Here is a 22,090-nt window from a genome sequence, read left to right on the forward strand (position 1 = left end):
TGGTGTGCCATGTATCAGCTCTTCCCTGGCTGCAGGTGACACATCTGGATCTTGCCTCCACTTGGTGCACTGGTGGTTGTTCTGAGATGTTGCTGTGGCTGGGAGTAACAGCTTAGTGACTTGGAATAGCAGCATGCTAGCTGAAAGCGTGTGTGGTGGTCAGCTCCACTGCTGTTTTGACATTTGGTTAAAAGCAAGGTCTCTGCTGTTTACATAATTCCTTATCTGGCTACAGCTCCTGAGTCATCACCTTTGTCAATAGGGCAAGGAAGAATGGGACTGACTTCATGGAGATGTTTGCTCATGGAAACCAGTGCAAACACTGATTAAACTTCCCTACAGTGCCCAGAGTTGCTTTAGATTTGGTGTAGCAGTGGACTTCAGTGGAGATGACAGATTTTGTATCTGCTATATTTAAAAATACCTCTTGTTTAATTATTTCCTTTTTCTGTAGTCTTCTTGAATCCTTGTCTTTCTTTCTATTTCAGATTTTAGTATTACAGCTTTCTTTTACCTGAACAGTACTTTCCAGTTGTCCTAGGTCCTAGTTTCCTGGACAAATGATTTGAAAAAGGAGGCCTGTATTTCTCTCTGTTCTCCTTTTTGTGCTGGTGAATTCAGCTCTATAGCTTCTTGTTTTATAAAGTGGGAGATGGTACTGCTCTGTGGTTTTCAGGAGATTTTTTAGCTTTCTTTTAAATTTATTTCATTTCTCTGGCACTTCCTAATGAACTCTATATATATACACTACATATATCTCTTGTTCTCATGAAGTGTCTCATTCCGTATTTTATACTACAAGTGGAATAAATTAATTTTTTTTCTTGATGTCCTACAAAATATTTTTTAACTGGATTTAATTTTTGTTACTTATTTTAAAAAGCACTTGCAAAGGTAGGCTATTTCATATGCAGCATGGGTTTGGAAAATCAGGAATTATTCTACAGTTTAGTACTATCAGAGTTAAGTCATGGAGAATGAGAGATGATTGTGCACATTTGGAAAGGGCATCCCTTGTTGGCATTCCTTCCTTTGTGCATTCTGGATACTTTCTGGTGCAAAGTTAGGCAGCTGTAAATGTGATTTAATTGTGCCCTACAGCTTATTTATTCTCTTGAAGTTCCTGTTTGCTTTCTAATCCTAAAGCCCACTTACGTTTTTGCAACAGCTCTTGGGAAGGGTTAGAACATGGGGTGCCACCAGTTAGTTTGAGAGTCCCAGATCCCTGACAAACTTAACCACAGTTGAGATGGTTTGTTGCTGCAGGTTGTATGCCTTTTAAAAATTACATATTTATATCCTCCTGGTTTGCAGTGTCATAAAATGTACTGGCATTTCATGCCCTGTTTAATCAAATATGAGAAGAAAATTCTAGTGCTCGTCCTGCTGCATAGATAGGTACTGACTTGGAACACCCTCCCATACTTCTTTTCAAGAAAATGGGTATTGGATTGAACAGGCAGGCTCCTGTGTTGTATAGTTAATCACTTGAATTAGCTCTTTCAGAATGTAAATATTTATGGAAACTTCATTAAACTTAACAGAGTGAATGACTATGTGCAGGTCACATCCTCTGTGTAACATGGCTTGTAACGCAGGTCATATGGAGAACTTTCTGTTATCTTTAAAAGTGGTTTTCTAACACAAAAATGCTTTCTGATTGTAGGAAATACAACATACTTATGGGAGTTCCTGTTGGACCTTCTTCAGGACAAAAATACATGTCCTCGATATATTAAATGGACTCAGAGAGAGAAAGGAATATTTAAACTTGTGGATTCAAAAGCTGTCTCCAAACTCTGGGGAAAACACAAAAACAAGCCTGACATGAACTATGAGACTATGGGAAGAGCTCTCAGGTAAAAACTCTTAGATCCTTAGGTTATCTATTAAAGTTTAAAATCTTATTTTTGCCCAGAGAAATATAAAGGTTCTGAAATTTTAAAAACTGCCCTTTTGCAGATCTAGCCTTCATCTTGCAGTCCCTGTAACTTTTTATATTACCAGTAAATTCGCAATTTTAATTCCTGAAGTATGTATTTGAAAGGTAAGATTTTTTTCAGGTACATCCTTCAGATCATTTGCCAGTGTGTTCTAAGAGCTTCTTTCCATACCTCCTTACACTGTAGATTTTACTGTGATTACTTCAGGTTGTCTTGTTAGCTCAGAATGACGTTTTCTTTAAAATGTTGCTTAATACTTAATTGTACTTTACTTGCAGATACTACTATCAAAGAGGAATCCTGGCAAAGGTTGAGGGACAGAGGCTTGTGTATCAGTTTAAGGAGATGCCAAAAAATATAGTTGTCATAGATGATGACAAAAGTGAGTCCTGCAATGAAGATTTATCAATGCCTACAGATGAAAAGTCCCTGGAAAGAGTGTCTTTATCTGCAGAAAACCTTTTAAAAGCAGCAACCTCTGCACGTGGAGGAAAAAATTCCTCTCAGTTAAGCTGTACCAGAACAGAAAAAGCAGTCACCAGAGTTGTGAATATTGCCTCACCAGCTCATGACACATCCTCATCTCATCCTTCTACTACCACTGCTACTGTCCCAGCAACATCAACTCCCAGGTTTGTGTTAATGGACCTGTTAAATTTACAAAGTCCTATTGCTAAATGTGCAAAAGGTTTGGGGTTGGGCTCTTTGTTTGCTGGTTTGGCTTTTTCATTTTTTTGTTGCGGTTAGGTTTGGTTTTTTTTAAGAACCAGTTAAAAACCTGTCTCTCTTGGAACTGCCTGTCCTTGTTGTCATCTGTGATGGTGCCCTGTGTTTTGGCCTAAACACACACGTTTATCTTGTAGGACTGTTCGAGTGGCAATGCAAGTGCCCGTTGTCATGACCTCTCTGGGACAGAAAATCTCCACTGTGGCGGTGCAGTCAGTAAATGCAGGGTCACCGTTAATAACCAACACGAGTCCAACCACAGCAACAACCCCAAAGGTAGTAATCCAGACAATCCCTACTGTGATGCCAACCTCTGCTGAAAATGGAGACAAGATCACAATGCAGCCCACCAAAATCATCACGATCCCTGCCACGCAACTCACGCAGTGTCAGCTGCAAACAAAAACGAGCCTGTCGGGGTCAGGGAGTATCAACATCGTGGGAGCCCCGCTGGCTGTTAGAGCACTGACCCCCGTGTCCATAGCTCATGGGACACCCGTAATGAGACTGTCGGTTCCTGCTCAGCAGGCCTCGGGCCAGACTCCGCCCAGGGTGATCAGTGCCCTTCTCAAAGGCCCAGAAGTTAAATCAGACACGGCCGCCTTGAAACAGGAATGTGAAGTGAAAACACTGCAGCTGGTAAAGGAGGAGAAGCCAGTGGATGGAAGCAAGACTGTAACCCACGTAGTAGTAGTTAGTACACCCTCAGCCATTGCCCTTCCTGTAACAATGAAAACAGAAGGAATCATCACGTGTGAAAAATGAAGAATAGGTTTCTTCCAGCACGGACTTCTGACTGTTACGGTTTTGAATATACTGACGTGATTGGGGGAGGGATGTGGATGCCCCACCAAGTCATAAAGGAGAGTTGTGGAATGTTAATAAACATGCATATGTTGAAGACTTACTGGAAAAAAAATTATTTTCCCGTGTTTCAGTGGGACTTAAAGCACGCTGATACGCTGATTACAAACTGCCTCTTCCAGTTGGGAAACAGCTGAACCTATGGAGAATGAAAGAGAGAGGGACTGAAAAGGGACCAAACAATTTCACTACGCTACCGGTTACCAAGCTACACTAAGACCTGAAACACTAAGAGAGAGCTGTGTGAGAGGTTTGCCTTGGTTTTTAGTTTTCAGGGGGAGAGGAAAGTCTCATTGTTACACAAATGGCAAATTTGATGCATTTTATGTGCATACCAGCGATTACTACTGTGTGCCCACAGTATTCAACTGGTGCTATGTGAAAAACTATGCTACTAGGTGTTGTAGGAAGTGAAATAAAGGAGATTAAAGAGCTTCTAAAAGAAGACAGAGGCCTGGAGGGATTTTTGTATCATACAGCTTAAGCAGATTCAAATTGAAAGCCTTAGACTGATTTTCAGTTATCTTTCTTGAAATAAGCTAATGGCTTGTTTGTGTAAAGCTTTTTTATTAAAACAAATTTTTTAAAAACCTTGTACCTAGCACAGTATTGTTATAGAATAACATGTAACATATTTTGTATGGTAGTTAAAAGTCTGTCTAAATTTCTTAATCATGGACAAAGTAGCAGCAGGTTTTCTGCCTTCTGCTGTACCATGCCTGTTTCTCTCACTTAGCCTTGACATCTGTGCATACATTTCAGTTTCAGCTCTACTCTCACTTCAAAGGTCACGCCCAGCATGAGCTTTTGTCAGGTAGTTCTAAACCTGTAAATTTTTTTTTAGTTGAAGTTAAGAGGGAAGTACCAGTGTTCAGAACGAACTATAATAGTTTGTATATTCAACATTTGAAGTATATTCTATTTTGTTGTACTCTTGTTTCAAAGTGTATTCAAGTAGGTTTTAATGAAATACAGACAGAAAATTTAATGGTTTTGGTGTGCTGTTTGTTTTTTCCTTCTTCCTTTCTGCTAACCTGTTAACCTTTTTTCTTACTTGAAATCTTCCAGGCATTCATCCTAATATAGATGATACAGTGTGAAATTTTGGGACTCCTCCCTGCTTCAAAGGGCTGACCAGCTCTCTCACTCATTTGTGTAAATACCTGTGGAGCTTGCAGTAGCTGGTGAGGTAACTTCTGGCAGGGGTCCAGTTCCTCGATGTTTTCAGTATGGTGGTCATACACATGGGCTCTGTGAGCTACCCAACTGCTCCTCCAGCTACACCTGATGGTGGCTCTGTATTTCCAGTCCATCTGCACGGCTTGAAGTGTAGCTTACCCTGATTTCAGGGGCACCACACTGGCACATCAGGCTGTGGGTAGTCATGGTAGTCACAGCACATGAGGACCTGAGTAGTCAGGTAGCCAATGGACCCCCAGTTCCTAGTGATATGCGCTGAAAAGTCTTCAGGGCAGGAACTTGGGTAATTTTGAAATTTAATTGAAGTCTGAGTCATCATCTAGGTACTTCATGCCTGGAGGAGCAATTTTAACAGCTGTCGGAGCAATTTTAACAGCTGTCTGGAGCTGAGGCCTTCTGTAATACTGAGAGACACCAGAATTAAATACTTTACATGCTGAGAAGCAGGTTACTTGTGGAGTTCAAGCAGCAAGGCCCATTCTTCCCTTCAACTGGTAAGAAAAGTGGAAATATCTCCACACAGCCAGGCCAGCCCTGGGGGGACTAAAGGCTTCTGGAAAAACAATTATTTTTCATTCTCTTCAGCAGGGAAGTGGAGTTGAGGAGCAAAATGAAGCTGAAGCCAATAAAAAAGTGAGTGTAACACAGCAATCCAGAGAATCAAAAGTTCTTACACATGAACTGTGTTTCTGGCATGGGGTAGAGGACTAAGAGCCCTTCACACAAGGACATGGAGAGAGAAGATGACTTTTTTCCTAAGAAAGGTAGGAAAGGGAAGTAGGGGAAGCTGGGCAATCACTCCATTATCTGACAGTCTGAGGCACTAATGTTCTGAGTAAAGGAAAATGGAGCAGTGTAAAGAGAGGCAGGTGGTGGTACAGATCTGAGCTAAAAGATGAGAGAAACCAGTGTTTTTAAAGCTTCTGTTGCAAGTCCAGTCTCTAAGAAACCCAATTCTAGATGGCTGTTACTTGATTGTATCTCAGAGCATGAAGTATCTATGTCGAGTATTTGTAATTAAGACCTTTCCAACACCTAATTTAGATACAGTGGAAGTCAAATGGGGACAAACTGTCTTCCTGGAATTAGATAAGGATCTCCAGCTGATGACCTCCTTGTAATGCCAAGACTTCATTATGTAATGGCAAAAAGTGGAGGAATGAAGGCACCCAGCTCCCCTGCTGGTGGGGTAGGCAGCTCTGAGACACTGCCAGTGCTGCGTGTTGCCACGGAGCCAGTGATGGTCCTTTGGCTCTCTCCCCTGGCCACCAGCGAGTGGCACACTGGAGTTCATGCAGTGCTGTGAGAATCTCAGTCTGTGTGAGGATGTGCTGTAACTGAAATGGAGAGGGGGCTTACCCTGATGCTGTCAGTAGGGATGTTTTTACTGGTGGTGTTGGAGGACGTGACCTCAGGATGAGGGAGCCTTGGTTGGGTTTGTGATATTTGAAACAGATGAAAGGAACACTAGAATATTGAAGTGGTTAGTTTAGTATCTATCTGTACTCCCAGGCTTTTGAAATCCCATTGAAAAACCTGTTGTTTGGTACATGGGTGAAAGCAGGATTCCCTTTTACATCTGAATCTGGTGGTTCATGTAGGGGCCAGGCTTAACTTAATCCTTGGCAAGAAGAAACTCGTAGATGTGTGGGTAGAATGAAACTTGTGTGAAGTGAGTATGCTTATACAGAAGGCATTGAGACACACACAGACTTGGTACCACTGATTCTGCAGATAAGAACTATTTTTATTTTTCAAATCCACTGTTTTAAGTTATAGAATTAAAAGAGTGGTGTGTAATCCAGAGGGGAAAAATACCTCAGCTGTAATTTGTAACTCAGAATAAATGTCTGAGTATCAAAAATGAGAAAAGTTGAGAGGAGAATCCCATTCTAGAGACAACTGGTTTTGTTAGCTCTCTCTTGCATATCTTTCCCAGCGAAGGGGCCTGGGCCTTGGCACAACTCTGGGTAGAGTGTGCTGAAAGGAAGGCTGAACTTGGGATCCTCTGCTAATTGATTTCATCAACTTTAGGGCTTTGGGGAGTTCCATCTGAGGTGATCAGGGATGAGTGAGCCAGGGGCAGTCAGAAGTTGAGGAGAAAATGGAGAGGCGCTTGAAGCCTCAAGCTGGTACTCAGCACGACATGTGCAGCAGGGATCTCAGCTACATGTGAAGATTGCTACTGCCAGAACAAGCCAAGTGCAATTCTGCCTTGTAGAGACAGTTCAAATAGCAGGTGTTAAGCTTATTAGGAAGATCCAAATGATGCTATGTATTTGGGATCTAATTGTTCTCCAGGAGAGATAGTGTTTTAATAAGCTTGCAGCAGCTTCTGCCTCTCACAAATTAAACAAGTGGGTCATTTCTTCCTGCAGCTTGCTTGAGAATGAGGGAAAAGTGTCACTGCTAAAGCTAAGGCAGCCTTTATTCAAGATGAAAGCAAGGGATCTGTGGAGCCTTTTTTTAGCCTTGGTGTGCTTATAAGGCATACATTCACAAGGAGAGCTTGGAAGACATTTTTTATTGTTAAGAGTCATACTGCTACACAGGAAAAAAAAATCCTTTCTGCTTCTTCTGAAAAATATTTAGTGTACTGATATTTATAACTGGCAAAAGTATTTCAGTGCTGCAGGCTTGTCTCTCGCTGCATAAAACAAAGCAAAAGCAATAATCCATTTAATTTTTCCAAAAGAGTCTGCCAAATAAATTATGGCATGTACTGGAATAAAAGGGTGAAGCTGCCTGGGAACTTAGCAGTTAATTTCTCCAGTCTATCTACCTTTTCATTAAAATGCAGCAGAAAGGGTTCAACATTGCACTGTAGCAGGGATTTTCTGAGAGGACAGTATTGCATTGAGATGGGAAGAGTCTCCAGCCTTTTCAGTTATTCCACACCCCCCCCCCTTGCCTTCAAAATTACCCTTTAAGGAGTTGAAGCAGTGAACATCTACTGTAACGTGTCCAGGATGAAGAAGAATCCCAGCCCTTTCCACTTCATCAGAGGTTCTGCAGTGATGGCAGTACCATACAAATCATGCTCTTTCTCACCAGTTTGATTTCTTGTTTAGGAGAATTAAGCAAGGGATGCAAGCAAGGGTATAAATCAAAATGTCTTAAGAATCATAGATGCCATATACTCCACTGTGAGAGTGACAGTGGGAATTCTGCAGCTGGGATAGTTCAGCTCCTGCTGGTAAAAAGCCTCCCATAATCGGGTCTGTGGCTCTATGCTCTGGAAGTGGGAAGGGGGCCACACTGATGGACACCTTGGCTGGCCTGAGGAAAATGAAGCTGCTTGTACAAAAGTGAAATGAAATCATGGAGTGATTTCATGTTCGGTGGGAGTGGTGGGGTTTTTTGATTATGGTGTAGTTTGTTTTTAAATACAGACCTGATATTTGCTCTCAAGTCAGGGCTTTCTACCACAAGTATAGTTTCTTCCAGAGAAATGAAACTGCCAAAAGGAGTCTGGATGGAAGCTCCAGCTTCTGGTGTGGTTTTTTTGTGGTAGATGAGCAAGGATTTGACCGACTCAATGTACCATCTTATAGGTCTTATTGTGATGTTGATTTTAGAAGTGTTTAGCTGCAGATGACTACAGATGTTAACTGACAAACACTTATGGAGAGGGGAATATTTACAGTAATACAGTGTAGGTTTCCTCTCTAACTAGAAGAGTGAGCAGCTTAACAGCTAAGCATAACTCCGTTCCTTTCAGACTTGTGAAATCTGGACATTCCAAGCTGGAGAAAGAGTGTGTGCTGTGAAGGCAAAGCAGCCATGCCACTCTGAGACCAGGGTTAGGGGTGGGAGAAAAGAGCTTTGGAAGAGGAAGCATCAGCACCAACTTGAAGCTCAAACTAGTTCAGACAGGTCACCTCCCTGGCAACAGGAACTTGGGACAGCAAAGTGAGAAAGACAGCAGCCAAGACATTACTTTTTTCCAAAGAGTTTTATTAACAAACAGCTGGAACATTTAAGAGTTACTATGCACCCTACTTCACATGGAAATACTGCTTTATTTGCCTGCCATGTCTTCCTCAACTATCTGAGTGTCAGCACAACTCCCAACTGTTGGCCCTCTTCCCCCCTCTCTTCCTATGCTATTTTCTGGCATAATGGCATGTTTACAACCCATATATGCAATTCCTATGTCAGCAGTGAGCATCACAGGAGTTACTGCACTAACACACCTCTGCTGTAGCCCAGGTGCTTTGCCAGAGTTTCTCTGGGTCACAGGAAGAGGCTCCTGAACACTCTCACTCCATGCTTTCCAATCAGATGCAGGATCACCAACTTCTCTCAATAAATAAATTTTATCTTATAACAGGTTCCAGTGTAGCTTTAGATTCTGAAGATAAATAGAAGAAAATCTTTCAATATTAAGACTGGCCTTTTACTGAAACAGCAAGATTGACAAGACTACAAATTTAAACCATTTAGAAAAGTAATACTCAGAGGAAGAAATAGTCCCTGCTTAGTTGTGTCCTCCAGAGGGAAGCACAGAAGAGATGAAGGTACAGTCACTGGACAGCCTAGAGGCTGTATGTGTGTGACAGATACATGCACATTGCTCTGGAAAAGTGAGGGCATTACTCTAGGTCATAGTCAGCCTCTCTTTCCTCACCTGCTCTTACTGGAGGGGTCCTTCCTCACACTTGTCATGAATTTGTCATCTCAAGTCATGGAAAAATGACAAGACCATACTATTATGAGCTTAGCTTTTTGTCTAAACTGCATTAAACTTCCTTCGTATTGCGACAGAAAAAGATTTAAAGTAATCTCACTGGGTAGTTGAACCTCACTCCCTTTGGTACTTGCAGAAGCTTAATATGAAATAAATAAAATCAGCATGCTTTCAGGGCAAGATGTTTTACAGACACAATGTTTTAATTTAAATACTAAGGCCTCCACATTCATTAGAGGATTAAATCCTTAAAACAGGGGGCTTAGTGAAAGAATAAAGCCATTTGCCTTCTAGTTTTCAAACCCTGAAGCGGCAAGAAGAGTACGATGAGAACACTGGCTTCCTTCTTCCTCCCTCGAAGGCTGCACATTAATGAGGGCTGAACAGCAAGTGTAACTCCAAACAAGTGCCTGAAATAATGGTTAGTCAACAGTATTTCCTCATCTTTCAACAGCATCTAGCTTCAAAGGTTTTCTCTAAAATAAAAGACTGGAGAGTTCAGACACGGCAATAGCAGCTGGCATTCCGGGACATTACAGCAGTCTGTCAGGGTCCTGATTGAAACTAAAGTCACACACAAGGGACAGGTGATCGGAAGGGTAATTGAATGAGGGCAGCCTGTTGGGCCCAATTTGCTCTTCAGTCAGCAAGCCCAGGGCTGAGTTCACATTCAAGGCATGCTGGGAGTACCAGATGTAATCCAGCGTGTGCCGGCACTCTCCAGAGGGCCGGATCTTCCAGGTGGTGTAGGGGGGCTCCGTCTGTCCATCGGGGCTCAGCAGCTTGTACGCACTGTTCAGATTGAGGCTGGAGTTGGAGAACTCCCTGTAGACCTCCTCAGTTGGCTCCGCGTTGAAGTCCCCGCAGACAATCAGGGGGATCTTTGCTCCCTGGGTGATGTTCTTGAGGTTCTGGAGGAGGTCACAGCCCTGAGCAGAGCGGAACCTCTCCCAGCCCGTGCGGGCCTTCAGGTGGGTGACGGCGATGCAGAAGAGCCGGCCGGTCTCGTGGCACTTGAGCGTCTGAGCGATGGCCACCTGGTTGGTCTTCAGCTTCATGGCGGTGAGGCGGATGTTGGCGCTGCTGACGAGCTCGAAGCGCTCCTTGAGGAAGAACATGGCACAGCCGTCCGGGCCGTTGTTGTGCTCCACGTCCAGGCACGGCGACCACGGCTTCGGGAAGAACGTGCACTGGTAGCCCAGGCGGCTGAGGAGCGGCTCAAAGGTATCGAAGTAGTGGTCGACTTCCTGAAGGCACAAGATGTCGGGCTTGTACGCAAGGATTTCCTCCAGGATGAGGCACTTCCTCTCCTCCCACTTCAGAGCTTCCATGGGGCACTGGACAAAGTTGTCTTTGCCTTCCCCGAGAGCTGGAATTAGCAGGGAGGGTAAACAAAAAACCCAAAAGTTAATGATAGCTGAAACAGCCTGTCATCCTCCAGGTTTTATCAGTTTACATGCTGGTGACTCTAAGGGTACCAGATTTGCCAGTAGGTGTGAGAACCCCATCTCAAGTCACTGGAGTCGCTCCAAAAAAATTAAGTTCCTTTTACAGATAAAAGATATATTAAGACTTTCTCCCCCTCTGCCCACTACGTAAGGGCAAGTACTCCCACGTGTGGCTGCTGCAGCATAAGCCAAAATAAAATGAAGTGGGTTAAAAGAGACTGCAGAAGGTTAAGGCAGTCCCTATGAGGGAAATTTCCCACACTCAAAAGATAAGATGAGGCTGCTGCAGTCGTCAACTTACAGCCTTGATTCAAAACCAGCAGATAAAATTATTTTTAAGCATCAAGAATTCCCGTAGCAGCTCTGAATTTATGGACAGCTCACCAATAAGGTAATCAGAAACTGAAGAGAAACGTCACAAATAAAACTTAGGAAAAAGATTGGTTTTCTCTGGGGTTAACAACCATCTAAAACCAATGGGTCACAGCTTTTAGAATACACTGTTCATTTAAGACAGGAATTTGGGGCTACCTTTGGCATCAGAGTTGCAAGGAGAGACCTTTTTTTTCCTTTCCTGTGGGACAGAAGGAAAGCCACTATTTCAAGTGCTCAAAATACTCCCCCCTGGCCCTCAGTCAGTTGTGTCTCATGTAGAGGAGTTCACTCCTCTCTCCCTTTGCTCTGCCAGGGTTTTCATGGCTGCATTTGATCTTGAGCTCACACCTTGAGCTCACAAGCATCTCCTACCTTGGGCGAGGATGTTCCACTGCATGACCCGGATGGGGCGGTGGTTACTGCCGGTGTTTTTCTTCAGGTTCACAAAGTTCCTCTGGAACCGGGGTGGCCGCTTCTGCAGAACGATCTGACATTCCTCCAGCAAATCCTTGGGGTCTATGGGATCCAGCTGTGCTGAGTCCAGCTGCTCCAGGCAGTCCTGGTGCTGGGACACGGCGCCACTGCTCAGCGTCTTGGCGAGCACGCTGTAGAGCCGGCTGGTGCTGTTTCCCATGGAACACACTGCAAGGGAAAAACTCCCGTTAGAGATGGTCCACCACAGCTCTCCTCATCACCTGGGTACCTCTCTGCAGTGCCAGCCATTGATGGTTGTGCAGGAGCCCGTTCCCAAGTCTGAGGCAAAACAAGAAGAATGCAGAAGAGGGTTAGTCCTGTGCAGCCTCATGTTCTGCCTGTCATCAGGGGCTGCAGCCTGCAAACTGCTGTCTTCTAAGGCAACAAAGAATTCTTTCAACCAGAATAGCAGGGCTAAGATTAACTCTGCATATATTGTAGAAAACACAGTAGAGCACACTTTTTCCCTGTTCACAGAGGAGAGAGCCCAGCAGGTGGACAAATGGTGCCTGCTCCTTATTTCATGCACAGCGTTTACTTCTGATGGAGAGGGCACTCTGTATGGCCTGGCACCCTGTGTCCATATGGGATGCCTCCAGGCTGCAGACTCCAGTTAACCTGACTGACCCTCAGGTTGGTATTTAACAGCAATCTCTGATCAGTGTCATTTATCCCCAAAGCAGTAATGCTGTCATGACCATGAAGCAGCCAGATGCTTCTGCTGGCTGAGACTTCACGATGTGGAGTGGAGAAGGTGGTGCCTCCCAGCTCCACATCCCTACGTTCATTCCCCCCACCCTCCTTTCTCCCTTTGTCTCCTCACTCTCTTGTGCTGTGCCCCAGCTCAGCAGTTTTCAGCCCTCCCTGGCCCAGCCACCTCCTGTTCCTGTGGCCACCTCACCCACAGGAGCTGCTGTCTCCAGCTCTCCCTGCTAACGCAGCTGGCCCTCACCCAGCCCCATGTCTCCTGCAGGGAGGGCTCCCCCTCCCACACGGGCTCACAGCTGCCACGGGATGGGGATGCACGTGTGTCCCTGCTCTGTTTTGTCCCTGTGCACATTTTGTGGTATTGCTACACTGTGTGTGCAAGAGCTCTCCAGCCCCGTCTCAGGGAGGGAGGGCTTTGCTCCTTCAAATGCAAAGGCAGGAAGGACAGTGCTTGCACCACAGCAACTTGCATAAGAGGCAATGCTGACTGAGTTCTGTTGTTGTCTCAACTTACTTATTTACTCTGAATGCCTTTTGCAAAGGGAATCTTGAGCAAAAGAACTTCAGCGTTGCACTGCTGTTGGCCCACAGTGGTTTTTAAGTAGGTTTATTTGTACATTTGAGTTACTTAAAAAAGGAAGAGGATGAAATTGTCATCTTGTGATCACATCTTGCAGAAGACTTGGCATGCTACCCAACACACCTGCATGCTCAGACTGAACTACAGCACCACCAATTTTAAGATCTGGTGACAGACATACAGTAATGACAGGCTAGAGGGGCAGGCAGTAAGATGGACACCCTTACAGTTCAATAAACATATTCAGGAGGAAAAGAAAGACTCTCCAGTATAAGCCCCACATCCTTGTACTTAGGAAAATGGATTCTTTTAAAAGATACTAAAAACTATTTGCTTTAATGTGTGTTTTGTATGTGTAAGCCCATGGAACAGTTCCAAGAAAGTTGTGAAATGGGAATTTAGATTAGATATAGGAAGTTTCTCCTCATCTCTGTCCTTTTAGTTAAAGGAATAGGAGTTCCTCAAACTGAGATGCGATTCTGAGCTCACACACACATCTTTCCACAGCAGCTATGTGTAGTGTTTCTGTTTCTGCAGCCTTTCTCAGTTTACAGAGAAATTTACTTCTTCTCAAGAAGCCAAGTACTGCTGAAGTAGTAGAAGTGCCCTTAATAGTGACGGAAAACACAAAATCCCTGAGCAGGATCCTGCCACAGCTGTGAGGGGAGTGGGAGCAGGGATGAAAGCGCGCTCTGTGCTGGATACAGAAGGGTGCAGATTACACACAAGCAGGGCTGCCAGGCCGCCATGCAGAAGCCCAAAGAAATCAGTAGAGCTTTTAATAGATGCTCCACAGGGAGCCGCTCACCTATTTTTAGGACAGGTACAAGCCCTGGCTGAGTGCTGCAAGTGGAGATAAGCACAGTGCTTTCTGCTGCATCAGACATGCATCCTGCATCGTGCCGTGCCATGGATGAGGAGCATGGCTCATGTGGGGCTCTCCAAAGGAATAATAATAATAACCCTCCAAGAAGCCATTAGCAAGCTCTTAGGCTGCTTGTGGCTTTGACCTGAGTCAGAGGGATGATGCTGAAGGTAGGTGCAACACAGCTGGAGTCACAGGCCTGCTGGCAAAGCCCTGAGCAGCTTACAGCTGTTACAGCAGGATCAAGGCTAAGCTCAGCCTCCACCTGCCAAGCTGCAAACAAAGCCAGAGCATTGTCTAAATCTCATCATCCCTGGGATTGCGGTGTATCCAGCTCTTTATGGGCTGTAAAGCACAGCCCAGCCTGTACTGTGGCCCAGAGCTGATCTGACAGCTTTTAAAGTCAGTCATGACTCAGGAAGGAAAAAGACCTTCAGTCTTCTTTTGAGGGCCCAGAGATGATTGTGTGAAAGAGGTCTAGACTGTAAATTAAGCACTTTCAGTCCTGGCATAGGTGGCTCAAAAGTTCTTGGCTGAAGCAGGGAAGATTCCAGCTTAAGATGACTGCTTATCTGCACAAGTTCTTTGTACCCAAAGTGCTGGAATCCTGACAACACAGACTGAGGTGTTCTGCAGAACAGGGGCCAGACCAACAACCCAAACCTGAAAACTCCAAACACAGGATCCATTTTTTGTTATTTCTGCAATGCTGAACCGTGTCCACAGCAGTCCGGCTACAATACAGGCACAAGGTCACCACTCTGCAATCTCACAGTGCAAGTGAAGTGAACTTGCTGGGACAATGTGTGCTGCCAGTACTGTGACACTGTGGTGCTGGTGGGGGCACAGGCAGACTTGTGCAGATAAGCAGTCATCTCAAGCTGGAATCTTCCCAAGGAGCCCCCTGCTTCAGCCAAGAACTTGCAAGCCACCTATGCCAGGACTGAATGTGTTTAATTTACAGTCTAGACCCTCTTTCACACAATCATCTCTGGGCCCTCAAGAGAAGACTGAAGCTCTTTTTCCTCCCTGAGAAGGAAGCAGGCTTCTGAGCTTGCACTGTAGCAGTGGATAGCAAACATAAAAGTGATTCTCTTGGTGTTATGTAACAGGGAACACCAACTCAGCAATTACTATGCAAGGTGCTTAAATCAAAAGTTCCTTCTCCTCAGCAAGGGTGGCACCTCAGCACAGTAAGGGTAAGGGAAGAATTCAAACAGACAGTTAAATGTTAGAACAGGGTGTAAAGTTGGCAGGCTTCTTGCTCCATCCAGCACAGAAGAGAGGAACTTCGAGGATCTTGGGCAATGAGCCATCAGATACTTTATTTCAGAGATGAGGGCTGCAGAAGGGTGTTGGACCCTGACCTTTTGGGTAAGGTGAACAACATTCCCATTTCCCTTCCTTTCAGGTCATACCTCCCCGCCCCACTCTCAGGCAGAAGCCCTACCCTGTTCACCACAAAGCTTTCCCTGCTAGGTCAATGACTCCACACACCACAGTCTGGAGCTGCATCAGCCTCCACAGCCCTAGAGCTGGCAGCAGCCAGAAATGCCCTCCTTGGAACCCCAGTTCCAGGAACAACATGACAGGCGCCATCCCCATGTGACAAAATGTACACTACCAAGGTATCATACTACATGTACAACCTTGTCTGGGACAGCAATGAGAGCTCACCAGAGGAAGGCAGAAGCTGCCTGTTCTCAACAGGCAACACCAGAAAGAAGAGGGAACCTCAAATCCTGCCTCCAGTAATACAGGGAATCAGTACTTGGCACAAGCTCTGGAAACCTTTATCTTCATGAATGCTTTATTAATCATGAACTCGATTCTGCCAGCTCTCAGATGCATATGCTCCTCTTCCCTGCAGTGCCATGAAGCTTCAATCCTGCCATATGGCATCCTGGCCTGGCATCAACAGGACCAAGAGAAGCACCCTACCCCAGCCTGGCTTCCACACTCCTGCCACAGAGGCAACAGGGAAGGAACTCTCTTCACCCCAGCCCCAGCTGAAGGCAGTAGGGCAAAGTGGATCTCCTGCATGCCAGATGTGTCATACAGCCTCAGACATATTGCCCAGAGAAGCTGTGGCTGTTCTATCACTGGAAGTGTCCAAGCCCAGCCTGGATAGAGCTTTCAGCAACCTGGGCTAGTGAGAAGTGTCCCTGCCCATTGAGGGAAGGCTGGAACCAGGTGACCTTTAAGGCCTCTTCCAACCCAAGCCATTCAATGATAAGGAGTTGGGCTTATCGCCCTGCCCACGGCAGCAGTGAGGAGCACGGTGAATGCTGCCCCAGCTGTCAGCAGGAATGGCTCCGGATGGCATTCTGAGCCACGGCCAGAGCCAACAGAGGCGGCTTAGGGCTGGATCCGAGCTCAGGGGTGCGTGGGGTCCGCACAGGCACCCGAGGGCATCGGGCACTTTCCAGGTCTCATGTGGGGAACGAAGAACAGGCTGTAATTATTTGACAGTAGAGGCAAATGGGGACGTGATGGCTGCTGCTGCCTGCCAGAGGGTAACCTGGGTTGCTCCCACACGCTGCCTTGAGGGAAAAGTGAGCCTCGAGTGAGTCAAGCTCATCCTACACCAAGTGCAGCTAAAGAGGGCAGCTCAACGAGCCGACAGCAGGCTCCTGACAGCGGCACACGGACACTGACGCTCTGGCTCACGGACAGGCCGGCGCACCCAGCCTACGTGCGGGCACAGGGCGCTCCATCCCTCACACGGAGGGCACCGAGCCAGAAACGCCCAAAGCTCCGGCGGGCTCTCCGGCAGCGCCTGCCGCGGTGCCGCGGGATGCTGCCCGCTCTCACCGGCTGGGAGAACGCCACGGCCGCTGCCTTAGAGCCCAAGGGCCGGTCCAGTCCCGGAGAGGAGGCTGGCCAGGGGACAAGAGACACGCTGACGCGGGCAGCACAGCCCAGATCCCGCTCCGACAGCACCAACCAGGCATCAGCCTCCGGCTGTGACCCCGCGCGGATCCCGGGGCGGCTGCGCCCCCTCCTCGGCCCATACCCACCTGTGCGGGGCGGCGTCCCCGGGGCGGGCGGGCCGCCCGCTGCTGCCCGCGGCGCGGCGGAGCCGGGGGGCGGCGGCTGGCAGCGGGGCCGCGGCAGGCGGGAGGCCGAGGCGGCGGCGGCGGGAGCGCAGCAGAGGGCGGGCAGGGCCGAGCAGAGGCAGCGCGCGGAGCTCTGGTACATGCTCCCGGCGGGACGGGACGGAGCGGCACCGGCAGGATCGGGCGGGACCGGGCGGGATCAGGAGCGCGGCAGCTCCCGTGCCCGCCCCGCGGCCGCGCTTATACGGGCGGCGGCGCCCCGCGCGGCGCGTACCTCGGGCACTACCACCCTCACCCGTGAGGGGGAGTGACAAGGTACAAATAAACCCTCCCGGCACCGCCGCCCGCACACCGAGCCCGCTCGCAAAGACCGGCGAGCCCGCGCTGCGCGACCGTCCCGCTGTCGCTGGCGGAGGGCGCTGCGGTAGGAAGGACGCGCTCCGTGGCCGCTCCCGCCTCCCCTACCCCGCCGTGGAGTGGTCTGGCCCGGGGGAGGTTTCCCGCCGGTGATGTCAGCACGGGGCGCCCACTGCTCCCGTAGACGTCACGGCTCAGGGGCTGCCCCGCCCGGCCCGGCCCTGCTCGGCTCGGCCCGGCCCGGCCCGGCCCGGCCCTGGGGGAGCAGCGGGGCTCGGCAGCCGCCGGGCTCCCAGCGCAGCCGGGCGGGTCCTGCAGCGCTGGGGATATAATGTTCTCTACTGGGATGGCTTCCTCGGACACGAGCATCCCCCTGCCCAGGCCCGCCACGTTCCCAGGACCGCGTGGAGAGCGGGGCGCTCCCTCAGCTCGGCACCCCGCCCTGTGGGAGCCTGTGAGGCGCTGGGCTGGGGGGGAATATCGGGGAACAGCCCCCGGTAAGGGGGGGTCTGGGCCCCAAAGCTCGCAGCTGGGGGTGGGTGATCTTGTTTGCTGTTTCCCCCGCTTCCCGTGGCCTCTTTGCCCCAGCGCCCTGTGTCAGGCCACAGGGGCCAAGGGCGGCCCCGAGTTCCTGCGCTGGAATTAGGGCAGTGCCCGCAGCTAGCCTGAACGGGCTTCCTGCTGAAAATGGGACCTTTTTTTCTTTTTTTCCCCTAGAAATACTTGATTCTTTATGTGTTTGCTAAACTACCGAGGGGGCCGGGGGAGGCAGATGCCTTCTGTGAGGGACGCTGCTGCAGGAACCAGGACAAGCTGGCAGCATGGCATTACACCTGGCTCTGCTTCAGCGCCCCTGGTTCATCCCTCTTTTTCTCAGGCTTTCTCTTGACAGAAAGATGGCATTAGGGCACAGCAGCTGATCCCTGTGTTCCCTGTGTTCTGGTGTTCAGTGCCTGCTGTCAAGGTTTTTTTCTCCAGTTTGCTGCCTGCTGGGCTTAGGCTGGTTATAGCCATCCTCTGGAGACAAGAGAGAGCAGTAGAAGCGTTTAGGTGGGAGAAAGCCTCCAGGATCATCGGGGTGGAAGGTTTTGTTTGGGTGCTGGGGGTGTTCTCTTGGTGGCTCTCAAGCCCCCCACTGCACCAGCTGTTCAACAGGATGGGGGACACCCAGAAAAAGGGGCCCTGGAGAGGCTAAGGATGCTTCCAGTCCTGTCACAGTAACCAGAGGGAGGCAACAACCCGCTCTGCAACTGCCAGGCAGTTCAGGAGCTGAGTGGATGAAAAAGTATGGTGAAAGCATTGGAAAAGACCATTCCAGAGCCACCTCAGAAGAGTTGCCTCTGTTCAGCAGCGTGACAGGCTGGGCTCCACTGCTGAGCAGAGGTCAGGTTTTGGAGAGGATCTTACCTCTGTTCTTTGTGCTTTCAGGATGAATTACCTGCAGGCTGCCTGTGTGTGTGACGTGTGACCTCTTTCTGAGCTGCAAGTGAAGGGGATTTCACAACCTTCCTGAGCTTCCAGAAAACTCTTGTCTGTTTTGGTTTTGGGCAGGAATGTAGGCATGCCTCTGAGTACAGGGGAAAGGCAGTTCTGACCTTTCCAGGGACTAAATTGGCCTCCAGGGCTGGAAGCAAATGCAAGGTGCCATCAGAAAGATGGGACTTGTCTTTTCCCCTGGCATGTCATAAGATCTCTGACTTTCTAGGTGCTTATATTTCCCAAGCATACAGCTGATCCTGCTTTCCCCAGTGCAGGAGGTGCATCTTGGCCTGGGCCACACTACTTGATCCCTGTCACTGTTCTAGCAGTCTTTTAATCTTGCAGACTGTTTTTCATGGGCCTGGTCTTTGTTTTCCCCTATAAAAAATAAACATTCTTCTTTCACATCATGTCTTCTAAATCTTTCTTTATTGCTGTCTCCTCAAGCCTCTCCTTGCCCCAGCTCCTGCATACAGCCCACCACAAATTTGCTTGTCTTTGTGTTACTCTCCATTCCAGCCATAGTTGTCATTGTCAAGTTGTTCTTCATGACAATTTTCATAGTGCAAAGAACTTTCCTTCCCCTTTGAAGGCAGGTGCATTGTTTGTCTTTTGCCACCTGGTACCACTCTTCTTGCCCAGATTTTGGAAGGGCTTGTTAGGGGTTCAGCGACAACTTGGGAGAATATCCAGAGTCTTCTGGGATGATAGAAGTAGCTTTTCTTTCTGCCCATCCTCTACCTGATTTGCTTCCTTGTTCAGACTTTGCTGTCTCATTTCTAGAGCTGGATTTGATCCCTTGCACCATTTTGATGGTTTGAACCCTCTTGGCTCTGACTGATTGCATCCCAGTTTCATCCCTGGAGGCTTGTGCTAGTTCTGTTACTCTCATCTGTAATTTCATCTGTTTGTCTTTGTTACTCATTTCCTTTTTGATTATCACAGGAAAGATTGTGATATCCTGGATTGTGATAGTCTCACAAGTTGTCTGCTGCTGATGTTTTTGTCTCAATGCTGCTTTTCTCTTCAAAAACATCTACAGAGCAGCTGCAGTTTCAAAGGTGGGTCCTGGATCTTGGTGCTTAAACTTACATCTGGCTGTGTGTAGGCTCATCTAGCCCTCCCTAAGCAAAATGCTCTAATGTAAATGCTTTCAAACAAACTAAAAACCCCGAGAAAGATAATTGAACAACAGGTAGGTAATTAGTACCCCCCTAACTTTTCCAGTTTTGTTTTCTGCAGAGTGAAGTAGTCTGGCCTCGGCAGACAATGCTGGGAGCATGGGGGAGAAGCAGCTAGAGAACCTGGGAAGGACAAGGCTGGAGCCTGGATTTCTCTGCTTTCAAGCATGTGGAACATTCCTTGTAGATGTCTCAGCTCTGATTCATATCCTTTCCACTTTAAATGTGTAGAGAAGAGACAGAGGCTTGACTGCTGTGCAGGACTGGGAGCCCTGGTTCCTGACTGGGCTTGTCTGCTCTCGAGGCTGGGCACTCCTATCACAAGGGCAAACCTGTGACTGACAGTTTGTTTCTATGCTTGTTGTGCATGAGCCTCTGTCACCAGCTTTTCCTGCCCTGTTCAGTGACCAGATACTTGTGCAAGGGAAGAGTGGCTGGGGATCCAAGGAATCCATGAGCTGTCCCAATGGCCCTGCCATTTCTGGCAGGGCTGGGCAAAGAAAATCCCTGACAGTAGTGGCCAAGGGGATAGGTAGCCTGGGTTTTGCTGCTGACAGGTTGGAGATATGGTGGCAGGGAAGCTGCTGGCTTTGTGTCCTGCTCAGGAGATGAGGCAGCTGGGCCCATCTCTGAGCTCCAAATCCTCAGCTTTGTTCTGCTCTCCTGCACCATGGAAAAAACCTTGGGTTTTCCACGGAGATGGCTGCTCATCCTCCTCATCTCCTGTTCCAGCAGATTTCTTGGAGCTGCCCACCACGTAGCAAGCTTAGTGCTTAAGTAACTAATGAATGGTAGTGTAGTATGTTTGTTATTAATTTTATTTTTCTAGTTGGGTTTTGGCCAAACCACCTCTTCCTGTGATCTCCAAGGAGGGAGGACAGAAGGTTTCCTGCTTCCTGCTGTACTGCATGTGTTTTTCTCTGCTCTCTTGAGTGCTGGCTTTCCTTAGCCAATTAGTGTGCCCATGCTTTCATGACAATAAAAAAGGCATTTGTAAAAGAAAAAGAAGTCCCTGATGAAGCTGTTCTCAACACACACAGGCTCTGTTCCCAAGATTGGGAACAGTGGTGATTCACCTCCAAAGTGTGACTCACTGATTGCTTGGCATTCCTTGGGGGTGATTCAAGAGCCCTACTAGCCTTCTATGGAAAATTGAATCCTTCTGAAAATACACAAAAGATATTATTAATTTTAGGTGCACGTGGCTGGTGAAAAGAGAGAAGTTCCTTGAGGAATTGATCTCAGCTATCCCATGTGCATCTGGCTGATGTTTGCACAGGCTGAGATCAGTGAGCAAATGGAGAGGAAGGGTCCAGGTGAAAGGACAGTCTTCTTGACATCATTTTTCTTTCCTTGCTGCTGTCTGAGCTCCTGTTGAAAAGCAAAGTGATGGAGAACTGTGGTATCAATACAGGGATGCCAAGGACCTTTGGCTGGGCACTGCAATTGTCATGTAAAATGATGCCAGTTTTCATCTCTGGAAGTAAATGCAGCTTTTATTTTTCACGCTCTGTTACCCTGGTTTCATGGTGCCTTGGTGCCTCAGTAAAGAAACCTGCCAGCCATGGGTTTCCAGATGATAAATGTGCAATTGGAGAGGGACTGTCACACAGAGCCGGCAGCCAAGCCCCGGGCTGGACTTTCCCCTGGGGTGTGCCCAGTGCAGGCGCTCTGGTTGGGCAGCTGGAGGGGGACTGCAGGCAGCTCCAGCTCCTGGTGGCATCCAGGCCTGGCCAGAAGCCAGCTGTGCCTGCGTCACCGGCCCTGCCGCTTGTGTAAGTGCCCCTGTCACCGCAGTGGCCCCGGGCAGCGCTCGGCGGGACTCTGCCCTCTGCCCAGCCTGCACCCTGCCCGTCCCAGGGCCTGTGCTCAGCTCTGACCAGCTCAGCAGGAGCTGGGAAGCCTGAAGTTCAGGCTGGGAAGCTCTTGGTGCTGCTGGAAACGCAAAATTGGAAGCTCCCTTTCGGGCGTCTGGTGGAATTTTCGGCTCCTCGTGCTGTCTGCAGCCACCCTGCCCTCCCGCACCAGGCTGCAGGTGGCTGGGCAGCCCCTGAGCCCCCTGCCCTGCTCCAGCCTGAGGTTTTGCCAGCTCTGAGCCATGGAAACAAGGGCTGGGAACTGGCCACTTCCCAGGTGGCCGG

General features: G+C 48.2%; 2 protein-coding genes and 1 long non-coding RNA gene across 8 annotated transcripts in view; 2 read left to right on the forward strand and 1 right to left on the reverse strand.

Moving 5' to 3' along the window:
• ELF2 (E74 like ETS transcription factor 2) overlaps nucleotides 1-4,521 on the forward strand; it is a 28,436-nt gene extending 23,915 nt beyond the window's left edge. For all 6 annotated transcript variants that reach the window (XM_059470230.1, XM_059470226.1, XM_059470227.1 and 3 more), the window contains 3 exons: nucleotides 1,667-1,859; nucleotides 2,222-2,575; nucleotides 2,807-4,521. In XM_059470230.1, coding sequence (XP_059326213.1) covers nucleotides 1,667-1,859; nucleotides 2,222-2,575; nucleotides 2,807-3,434 — 1,175 coding nt within the window. In that variant the 3' untranslated portion in view covers nucleotides 3,435-4,521. The remainder of the gene's footprint in view (nucleotides 1-1,666; nucleotides 1,860-2,221; nucleotides 2,576-2,806) is intronic.
• Nucleotides 4,522-8,669: 4,148 nt separating this feature from the next.
• Nucleotides 8,670-17,074, reverse strand: NOCT (nocturnin). The gene is made up of 3 exons (XM_059470758.1): nucleotides 16,894-17,074; nucleotides 11,619-11,888; nucleotides 8,670-10,792 (listed from the first exon to the last, which is right to left on the reverse strand). The coding sequence occupies exons 1-3, from the start codon at nucleotides 17,072-17,074 to the stop codon at nucleotides 9,957-9,959; spliced, it is 1,287 nt and encodes a 428-aa protein (XP_059326741.1). The 3' UTR covers nucleotides 8,670-9,956.
• Nucleotides 17,075-17,540: 466 nt separating this feature from the next.
• On the forward strand, nucleotides 17,541-20,957 carry LOC132072501 (uncharacterized). Its single transcript, XR_009418338.1, has 2 exons — nucleotides 17,541-17,786; nucleotides 18,718-20,957. It is a non-coding gene; the product is annotated as an uncharacterized LOC132072501 (long non-coding RNA).
• Nucleotides 20,958-22,090: the final 1,133 nt, after the last annotated feature.

This window comes from Ammospiza nelsoni, chromosome 4, assembly GCF_027579445.1.
Source record: "Ammospiza nelsoni isolate bAmmNel1 chromosome 4, bAmmNel1.pri, whole genome shotgun sequence".
NCBI classification, from domain to species: domain Eukaryota; kingdom Metazoa; phylum Chordata; class Aves; order Passeriformes; family Passerellidae; genus Ammospiza; species Ammospiza nelsoni.

Bases quoted from the DNA above. Each gene is read 5' to 3' on its own strand.
- NOCT (XM_059470758.1), bottom strand. From the start codon at position 17,074: ATGTACCAGAGCTCCGCGCGCTGCCTCTGCTCGGCCCTGCCCGCCCTC. The intron at 11,889-16,893 runs GTGGGTATGGGC...TTTCCCTTGCAG, and splicing joins GGGGACGCCGCCCCGCACAG to TGTGTTCCATGGGAAACAGC. The intron at 10,793-11,618 runs GTAGGAGATGCT...TGCTAATTCCAG, and splicing joins GTGGAACATCCTCGCCCAAG to CTCTCGGGGAAGGCAAAGAC.